Source organism: Sminthopsis crassicaudata, chromosome 2 (genome assembly GCF_048593235.1).
Source record: "Sminthopsis crassicaudata isolate SCR6 chromosome 2, ASM4859323v1, whole genome shotgun sequence".
Lineage (NCBI taxonomy): Eukaryota > Metazoa > Chordata > Mammalia > Dasyuromorphia > Dasyuridae > Sminthopsis > Sminthopsis crassicaudata.
The window spans coordinates 471,696,118-471,706,986 of record NC_133618.1 but is presented as its reverse complement, the minus strand read 5'-3'; the positions used below and the strand labels follow the sequence as shown (position 1 = coordinate 471,706,986).

The following is a 10,869-nucleotide window of genomic DNA, read 5'->3' as shown; positions in this document are numbered from 1 at the left end:
AATTACAAATGAACTGATTTGACAAGTTGCCTCGTTAAGATATGATATGGATCATAGTTTTAATCAACTATTCAAGGATATATGGCTAGGCCAATCTATTTAACATTATTATGAAATTCATTGAGAAAGCTCTGCAGTGTTCTAAGACACAAAATATTAGTACAAGGTCATCTGCTAAAAGGAAAATTTGGAAAACTTTACCATTAAGTCAAAATCCCTCTTTTGAAAGATTACAGAGGCTATCACTCACAATGTGGATGAATAATTTTAGTGAATCTAATCTGCCTACTTAACACTATATATTTGATGTCAGTACAGAGATAATTCCATAATCAGGTCGTACCTAAAGTCTTATGTAATTTTGACATATGAGTGAGACATTTTGTCTGAAAACTACCTAACAACCATTATCCCTACCACTAGCAGGTGGCTCCAGTAACAAGTGGTTCCCAAACTTGGAGAACCAGAAACACAAGAAATAAAAAAGCAGCAGCACTTGAGAGTTGTTCATGATGGGATCTCTCGTGGGAAGCCCCTTCAGTAACCCTTTGTGGGGAAGGAGAAAGACTTGGTAAGACATTTTTCAGTGAGGGTAATTAAAATGGACCAAATTCATATCAAAAGGCCAAGCCAAGAGACATAATGAAAAATGCTTAGTAAAACTAATAAAGGAACAAGAACCCATAAGGTTCCTTTAATTTCTTCATCTTTACCTAAGGAAAAGATGTATGTCTTATCTAGTAATCCTAATTATAAAGATAAAGAAATGTGGCTTTCACCGCCACCAGAGGCTCTTCTGTGCCAACAGCCAGAAGAATTAATGGTAACAAGGATACCAACCCACATTTGAGATATTAGCAAGGACAGTAATGTACTGAGCAGATAAGATACCCTATTGAGGTTTATCAGCAGATAGTTTCTTGTACCTTAAACACTTGGATGAAAATTCCAGTAAGGAAAGATCAAGGAATTTCATTTACAAAAATTACACAAGGACCACAAGAATTGTTTTTTGATTTTCTTGGATGCCTTAATGAAGCCTTGGCCAGATCAGTTGGTAATGAAGGAGTAGCAGAAGTACTCCTGAAGCAGCTGCTTGAAGAAAAATGTAATGTAGATTGTAAAAAAAGCTTTGGCTAGTTGAATAAGGATATTTTTATCTTAGAGCAAGCTTTACAAGAAATGATAAGACAGTTAAAATTGCATAGTCTGGTAATAGCCCCAGAGAAAGTACAAAAATACCCTCCTTTTCAGTACTTGAGGCTTTCAGGTTACAGCAGATGCTGTAAGATCACAAAAATTACAGATCAGAAAAGATAAATTTAAAACTTTAAATGATTTTCAAAAGCTTATGGGTGACATACAATGGCTTTCACCCAAAACTAGGATTGTCTAATGAACAATTGGCTCCTTTATATGATATTTTGAGAGGAGATTCAGATTTAAATTTTTCACCAACTTAGTCAGCTATGAAAGCACTATAAACAGTAGAACAAAGCATTGAAAAGACTCAAACAGATCTCATCAACCCAAACAAAGGGTTAAGTATTAGCCTGTTGAATACTCCTGAATACCCCACTTTGATATTACATTGAGAAAAAACTATTATAGAATTGATGACACCTCTGATGCAGTTTAACTCTTCATTAACACCATATGTTACCATGATAGATTATTTTTCAAGGTTGTCAAAAGGATCATTATTTTGACTGTATGACCTGTAATTTCAATATATATCCCTTTTTCTGCAGGATTCCTAAATAATTTATTTTAGACATCATCAGAATGGCTGTTATTGTTATAATTTCTCTTGTCTTATTTACATGACTCTTCTTTATCTAATGCAAAATTGTATTCTACATGGGCCCTAAGTGATACCCAGAATAATTATTGACAAACCTATTCCATGGGGTCTTAATGTTTTTATTGATGCTACTAAGCATAATAGAGCAGCTTGTTTTTGTCCTCTCAACCAAAAACATGAGTCTTACACTCCTTTTGAGTCTACACAACAAAATTAATTATTTGCTTTTTTACAGGCTTTAAAGATTTGGTCTATGGACATTATTTTACTTTCTGACAGTGCTTATGCTATTTTTGCTTCAAAGTATTTAGAGACAGCACATCTTACATTTCAACCAACTCCTATATTCTAATTATTTGTTGAAGTACAGACACAATTAAAAGCACGACATGGCAAAATATTTCCTTATCACATACCATCTTTTGGAACCCAGAAGTATGCACATGTGTCAGTGGACACATACTCTGGTTTTACTTATGCTACACTAGCAAATCTGAGGGTGTTCAAGCTATTATAAATCATTTTTGTGTTGCTGCACAATTCATGAGCTTTCCAGTAATGTTAAAAACTGACAATGCTTCTGTTTATACTTCAGTCTCATCCAAAGCTTTTTGTACAGAGATGTATATTTCACATGTTTCTGACATTCCTTATAATCCACAAGGTCAAGGATTTGTGGCCCATCATAGAGGCTTTAAGACACTTCTACAAAAACAAAAAAGTGAATAATATAGGTCAAGGTTCATCATCACAACAGCTAGCTTATGTTATCTTCACCATTAATTTTCTGATGTTTGATGACAATGGCTTAAGCCCCACAGACAAGTTTTATCCCCTCCTATCAGGGTTCCTTCGGGCGCCATCTCCACTCTGCCCTGAAACACAATTTATTAGAGCCATGTGGCGAGACCCCACACGAATATATGGCGCAGACCATCACATCTACTGAGATGTGGCAAGGGTATATTTGTGTTTCAACAGGTGATGGAGAAGAAAAATGGATTCCAACCAGACACATCCACATCATGGGGAGAAAGCAAACATCCACAAGATTCGGCAGCTGTTAGAGCATCTCACCCTGCAAACTTGTCAGCTTCCTTACCAGAAGTGACCATCCAGAAGAAGAAGGCAGAGAACAAGAGGCTTATGTTCTACTGTGACTCTGACAATGCTCTTTACATCCTTTAGCAAGCAGACTTGGATAACAACCACTGCACAATATTAGACTTACTTTCCTTTTCCACCATGGTAGGTATGAATTGTTACTTACTGACATAACTACAAATAATGCGATGGTGTTGGGGGGAAATAAATCCTATGGGAAACTTAGATCCAACAGTTTTTAACTTTACAAGCAAGGGTAATCATGTTCCTATATGCTTTGGTAAAAATGTAATTGATATCTGGTGTCTTAAGTTAGTATCACATGAAGAATGAGCAAAAGAACATGTTATAGGATCAAGAAAATATTGGGGAATATGGAAATTGTATACCACTCAGTAGCCATTAATAAAAATCATGGTTTCATTAGGTACCCCAAAATACTACCATGTAAAGACATTTCCACAACATGGGTCCATAGCCCATCGTGAGAGAAATGCTGTAACTTACATCTCACTGTCACTGCAAACGGTTTTTTACCAAACACACTATTTCATTGGAGAAGAGAATAGCCTTATTTATCACACACAGAAACACTAGTGGAGGATCTCATATAAACTAGAGATGGAAAAGAGTCCCCAAACTTGTGAAGGATTTTTTCTAGTCTTGATTGGGTGAATTGTATAAGACGTGAAAATGCATTTATTATAGGAGGAAGAAGATCTTCTGTACAAGCTTCCACAAATTACTTTCAAGCCTTCATTGCCACTAGAGATAAACAAGGAGAATTGACTATAAAATACAATAAAATATCAGGAATATTTAACATTACTTGCATAAATTGCTTTTAAGCATCCTGTATAGATTGTAGTATGCAACAAATTATAATTATAGAACAGCCCTCTTTTGCTATTTTCCCTACTTCATTGAATTATTCCTGGTATCAATCAGCAAGAGATCTTTCATTACAAATAATATCTGATGCCTTAGTAAAAAGGATAAAACGATTTGTTGGACTTCTTAAAGGAATAAGCCCTCTTGCTACATTAATTACTTGTACTACTGTTTCAGCTGAAGCTTTGCAGACTGGTGTATAATCTGCTATCTTTGCTGAAGAATTGGCAAAAAATGTTTCCATTGCATTTCATGAATTGTTGAAGACCACATTTAAGTGTGTAACCCAGAAAAGCCTATAAAAAGGTTCAATGGAACTACATCTTTAAAGAGCAGATCATTTCTCCAAAGCACCCCACCAACTAAGAATCCCAGTTCCCCACAGATGTGAGTCACAACACACTTAGAAAGACTAAAAGACATATTTTGGTAATCTTTATCTCACTCTCTGAGCAGAACTGGCTGACTTTAGAGATTGCTTTGACCCACACTGGCATTCAGTGATAAGAGTCTGGAGGTCTTAAAATATATTTATTGATGCAGATGTTGCTTGTGAAAGAATGTATGCTTTTATTTTAATAACCTTGTAATACTTAAAAAAAAACTTTTATATATTCTGTATGGGGAATGTAATAGAGAGAGAGGTTAAGAGATTTTCACTGAAACTGCCTCTCTGTCTCCTTGTATCATTCTCATCTTTTCACATGACACAATCTATTCTGCTGGTCAGTATTAGATCCGTAGCAGCCATTAGCAGGTGACTCCCATAACAAATAGTATGGAAAAAATGGAAAAGCAAATGTGAATGATACAAGAATATTATGAAAAGAGAATTAATTTCTGGATGAAAGAGGCACAAAAATACTGAAAAAAATTATTTTTCAAAACAGAATTGGCCAAATGTAAAAAAGAGGTGTAATAATTCACTGAAGAAAAAAACTCCTTTGAAGGCAGAATAAACCAATTGGGAAAAAAAGGTACAAAAATTCAGTGAAGAAAATAATTCCTTTTTTTTTTCTTTTTTTTATAATAGTTTTTTTAAAAATACATACAAAAATACTTTTCAACACAGACTCTTGCAAAACCTTGTGTTCCAAATTTTTCTCCCTCCTCTACACACCTTCCCTTAGATGCAACCAATCCATGTTAAAATGTGCAATTAAAGAAAATAATTTCTTAAAAATTCAAATTGGGCAAGTGAAATTTCAAGAAATAATGAAACAAAATCAAAAGAATAAAAAATATTTTAAAATGTGAAATATCTCATTGGAAAAAAAAAAACAACTGACTTAGAAAATAGATGGAGGAGAGAGAATTTAAGCATTATTGGACTACCTGAAAGCCACAATCACAAAAAAATCCTAGATACCATATTTCAAGATAGTATAAAGGAAAACACTGATACGCATCAGAGGTTAAAATAGAAATCAAAAGAATTTGCTGATCATCTCCTAAAAGAGATTCTAAAATAAACATTCCCAGGAATATTATAATCAAATTTCAGTGTTCTCAGGTCAAAGAGAAAATATTGCAAGCCGTTAAAATGAAACAATTCAAATATCATGGGATCACAGTCAGGATCACAGAAGAGTTATCAACTTCTTCATTAAATGAGTGGAGGACACAGGATATGATATTATGGAAGGTGAAAGAACTAGAATTACAATCAAGAATAGTCTACCCAGTAAGCTGAGTATAATTCTTAAGGGAGAAAAAAATCAATTTTAATGAAATAGATGGTTTTCAAGGATTCCTCATGAAAAGACCAGAGTTGAATAGAAAATTTGACATTCAAATAGAAGACTCAAGAAAAGCATAAAAAGGTAAACATGAAAGAGTAATCATAAGGAAACAATGAAATTAAACTGTTTGTATTCCTATATGGTTAAATAATATATGTAATTCCTAAGAACTTAATCATTATTAGGACAATTAGAAGGGATCTGTATAAATAGTGTGAGTTGATAATTTGGGGATGATCTTCCAAAAAGATGAAAAAGAGGCATACAAAAAAGAGAAGGGATGGTGGTGGTGAACTATGCTTGAACATCAATCACTCTCATTAGAATTGGTTCAAAGAGGGAAGAACACACATATATGCATTTATATATATAGATAGATAGATACATGCATACATATATAGATACATACATATATGTATATATACATACATTTCTATGCATGTACTCATATAGAAATCTATCTTACATAATAGAGAGATAGGCAAGGAAAGGAATACAAAATATAGGGCACTGATCAGAAGCAAAACAAATATGTGAGGAGGACAGGATAAAAAGAAAGAGAAAAGGATAAACAGAGGAAAATGGGATAGAGAGAAATGCATAATTAGTGATCATAATTGTGAGTGTGAATGTGATAAGCTAAATAAATAAATGAGAATGGTAGTAGAATGGATTAGAAACCAGAATCCAACAATATATTGTGTAGAAAGACATATTTTGAACATTAAAACAAACACACAAACAAAATGAAGAGCTGGATCAGAGTCTATTATATTTCTGCTGGAGTGAAGAAGGCAGAAGTGGCAATTATGATCTCAGACAAAGCAAAAGCAAAATTAGACCTAATTGAAAGATGTAACAAAAGAAACTATATTTTGTTAAAAGGTACCAAAGACGGGGCAGCTAGGTGGCGGAGTGGATAGAGCACCAGCCTTGAATTCAGGAGGACCCTAGTTCAAACCTGGTCTCAGACACTTAACACTTCCTAGCTGTGTGACCCTGGGCAAGTCACTTAACCCCAGCCTCAGGAAAGAAGAAAAAAAACCACAGTACCAAAGACAATAAAGGAATATCAAATTTTATAACAAATTTCTCTGATAAAGAACTAATTTCTTAGATAAAGAACTGAACCAAATTTACAAAACTAAGACCCATTCCCCAATTAATAACCAAAGCTATGAACAGGCAGTTTTCAAAAGAAATCAAAACTGTCTATAGTCATTTAAAAATATTCTAAATTACTATTTATTAGATAGAGGCAAAGTAAAATAACTCTAAAGAAACCATCTCACATCTATCAGAAATGACAAATGTTGGAGAGGGATGAGGGATAACAGGTACATTATGAACTATTAGTGAAGTACTAAACTAGTCTAATTGTTCTGGAGAACAATCAGAAACTATGCCCAAAGGGTTATAAAGCTGACTTGCCCTTTGACCCAGCAATACCACTATTAGGTTTGTAACCCCAAAAAGATGAAATTAAAAAGAAAAGTTCACACACATACACACTCATCAACTCTTTTTGTGGCAAAGAATTGGACATTGAGCTCATCTATTGAAAAACTGAACAAGCTGTGATATATCATTATTATGGTATACTATTGGGCTATAAAAAATGATGGGGTGGGTGTAGTTTCAGGGGGGAAAATCCATGGCAAGACTTTTATAAAATGAAGTGGGAAGAATCTGGAGATTATTATACAGTGTTGTGTAGCAGCAATCTTGTAATGATGATGATCAAGACGTGATTGATCTGTTTAATATAGTGATCCAAGACAATTCTAAAGGGCTCTCCTCCAGAGAGAGAACTGATATACAATACAAATTGAAGTACAATTTTATCATTTCATTTTTTTTGATATAGCTAACATGGAAATATGTTTTACATGATTTCATAAATATAATTAATATAACATTGTATGCCTTCTCAGTAGGTGGGAGAGGGGGTGAGAGGAAGAGAATCTGGAAATCCGGAAATCAAAAATTAAAAAGAAAAGAATGTTTAAAATGAATAAATTATGTTTAAATTTAAAATGGTTGCATGAAAAATACTAAACGATACTCTCGTGTGCATATAAAATTCTCATAAAGATTTTACAGATATGATCAATTCTTAAGGGAGAAAAAAATCAATTTTAATGAAATAGATGGTTTTCAAGGATTCCTCATGAAAAGACCAGAGTTGAATAGAAAATTTGACATTCAAATAGAAGACTCAAGAAAAGCATAAAAAGGTAAACATGAAAGAGTAATCATAAGGAAACAATGAAATTAAACTGTTTGTATTCCTATATGGTTAAATAACATATGTAATCATATCAGTCTTGGAGTATATGTAAAATGTTGGCTTTAATATGAATTTTTCAGTTTCTATTTGGTGAAATATAGCAATTCTTCTCTTTCAGTTTCTTAACTTTAAGTGCCATTGTTATTTATTTGTATTGCATGATTTAAGAGGAAATTTTTCATAAGATGTGAAAACTGGAAAACAGGATCTAGAGAGAGCTGGGATCTTTCATCAGAAGAAGTAGAAATCCTAGGAAATTATTCAGTGAAGGACTATGGATTTGGATTTAGTATATTGATGTTAGAGACTTATTTTTCTCTAACCATCTTAAAAAAAGACAACCAGCAAAAACACCAAAATTGATTCTGAGATATTAAATTGGATGTCAAAGAATAAGAAGAGTTATTCCCCCTCATTCATTTTATGTTCCAGCCAAACTGCATTATCAGGTACTTCCCCAAATTTGATATTCTCCCTTTCATATCTATGCTTTTGTATAGAATGTCCTTTTTCATTGGAGTTCACTCTCTCCTCACTTCCATCTCTTAGAATCCTTAAATTTCTTCTAAATTGACTTTACCTTTTCTAATTCACACAGTGGATCTCACCCAGAGTTCTCTATAAACATATGTTTACTTCTCTGTAAACATAGTAATTAGCACCTTGCCAGGGCACTGACAAGCATTACTCATTACTCTTCTGTTGCAGAGATAAATAATTCCTTTACATTTAATATTTATAATTTAATTCAATAAATATTTTAAAAATACACAATTGTTAGGCAATGGAAATACACAAATAAAAATAAAATAGTCTTCAAGAATTTTTACATTCCACCAAGGGAATAAAATAAAATGGAAAATAATTTATTAAGAGTTTACAATGTATCAAGCAGTAAGCTAAGTGTTAGGAATGCAAGAGAATGCTAAGTCCCATCATCACTGGATGCCGTCATAGGAAACCATAGACCTTCCTTTCCTTAGTCCAGCCCCTACTGCCCCATTGCTCAATTCCCACAAAGTGTAAGACACACATTTTCTCATCTAATGTGTTAAAAAAAAAAAAAAAACCCTTCCCCAATTCGGTGTCCACTCAGACCCTCATATTCACTATTCTTTGTAAAAACTTAATAAACAATTTTTCATTTCGTTCTGTCAGTGGAATACAAACTCTTTGAAGGCAGGAACTGCTTTGTTTTTGTCTTTGAATTTCCATAGCTTAGAAAGCATTCACTTACTGAATTAGAAAGGAATTGCCTATCTCTGCTACAGGACAGCCATCTTTGGAGGCAGCAATATTAATAAGTTGAACAAAGAATCTGGTTGTCCTTCTACAGGTTCCTATTACAAAGAGATTATAACTTGGCTAAAATACATGTCCTTCTGGCAAATGTATAAATGTACATACCTAGCATATTTGGGTCAAGTTGTGCCATAATTCCACTGGCAGTGGTGAGAACTATGGATACAAGACATCAGGGGAAAGACAGTCTCACAATCAACTTGTTGGCAGATTGGTAGTATCAACTCCTGACTCTTCATTCATCCTTTTGCTTTCTTCTCTCCACTGTATATGTTGTGGGGAGATCCTAGAAATATTTTGTCTTTCTTGATCTTCCCACTGAGTAGGACAGAGAGGAAAGGATTCCTCCAAGCCAAAGGTATTCTCCTTTCATCAAACTTTCCTATCCTCTTCACTAGGTCCTTATGGTCCTTCCCAGCCCTAAATCAATGATCCTGTAATTATGATGTCAAAGGTGGAGTAATTTGGAGTTTTAGATCAATGTTTCCGGGATCCTAGGCTTCTGTGGAGAATGTGATAAAGTGTGGTCTTCACTTCCCTATTCCTCAGGCTATAGATGATAGGGTTTAACATCGGGGTGACCACCGTGTAGGATAGGGACAGCATCTTCTTGCTCTCGGGGGAGTTATTGGACTTAGGTCGGAAATAGGTAAGACTGGCAGATCCATAGAAAAGGGAGACAACAAGGAGGTGGGAAGAGCAGGTGGAAAAGGCCTTACGTTTTCCTTCAGCTGAAGGCATCTTGATGATGGTAGAACCAATACAAACATAAGAGCCCAAGATCAATAAGCAGGGAGCCATGACAACCAGAATAGTTCCTACAATGGCGTAAATCTCAAAGAATGCTGTGTCTGCACAGACCAACTTCAACACAGGGGGGCTATCACAGAAAAAGTGATTTACTTGGTTAGAGCCACAGAATGGGAAACTGAAGAGCCATGTGGTCTGTACCGTGGCTACAGGAAGTCCTGATAACCAGGAGGCAGCAGCCAGCCACACACAAACCTTGGGGCTCATGACAACTGGGTAGCGCAGTGGGTCGCAGATGGCCACATAGCGGTCATAGGCCATGGCTGCCAGCAGAAAGCACTCTGAAGCCCCAAAGAAGAAGAAAAAATACATTTGAACAGCACAGTTCAGGAAAGAGATGCTCGTGTCATGGGCAAGAAGGGTTACCAGCATTTTGGGAACAATGACCAGGTTGAAGCCAATCTCTAGGAGAGACAGGTTCCTGAGGAAGAAGTACATTGGACTGTGCAAGCCAGTGTCAGCTGTAGTGACCAGTATAATAAGGGCATTGCCCATCAGGGTAATAAGTTCAATGATCAAAAACAGTAGGAAAAGCAACGCCTGAAGCTGGGGTTGCAGAGCAGAGAAGCTAAGGAGGATAAACTCACTCACTGTTGTCCAATTTCTCCCAGCCATCAGCATAGAAATTGGTACCCAGCTGCAGAGACAGAGAAATGTTTTTTAACTAGCAGAATACATTATAATTTCCCAATTTACATTTCTCTTTTTCCCAGAGTAGAGACATGGAGACAGATTGTGGGAAAAGGGGGTTTCTAATATGGCATAATATTAAGGATACAATGCAGAAAGCAGAGCTTGTACTCAGGAAAACGGAATGTGGGTCAGTTTTAGAAATGGCATAGACCTCTTCCAACAAACATAAATAGAATATCAATCCTGGGTCAGACTTATGGTTTATCCAGTCTGGGAATTGGTCTCTGAATGTA

The 10,869-nt window shown here is 35.1% G+C and overlaps 1 protein-coding gene and 1 long non-coding RNA gene across 2 annotated transcripts; one reads left to right on the top strand and one right to left on the bottom strand.

Annotated features, from left to right (window-relative positions):
* The first annotated feature begins 394 nt into the window (after positions 1 to 394).
* LOC141557474 (uncharacterized) lies at positions 395 to 4,470 on the top strand. Its single transcript, XR_012486801.1, has 2 exons — positions 395 to 571; positions 2,786 to 4,470. It is a non-coding gene; the product is annotated as an uncharacterized LOC141557474 (long non-coding RNA).
* Positions 4,471 to 9,610: 5,140 nt separating this feature from the next.
* LOC141552916 (olfactory receptor 10A5-like) lies at positions 9,611 to 10,564 on the bottom strand. Its single transcript, XM_074284831.1, has one exon. It carries the CDS (start codon positions 10,562 to 10,564, stop codon positions 9,611 to 9,613), a length of 954 nt encoding a protein of 317 aa, XP_074140932.1.
* Positions 10,565 to 10,869: the final 305 nt, after the last annotated feature.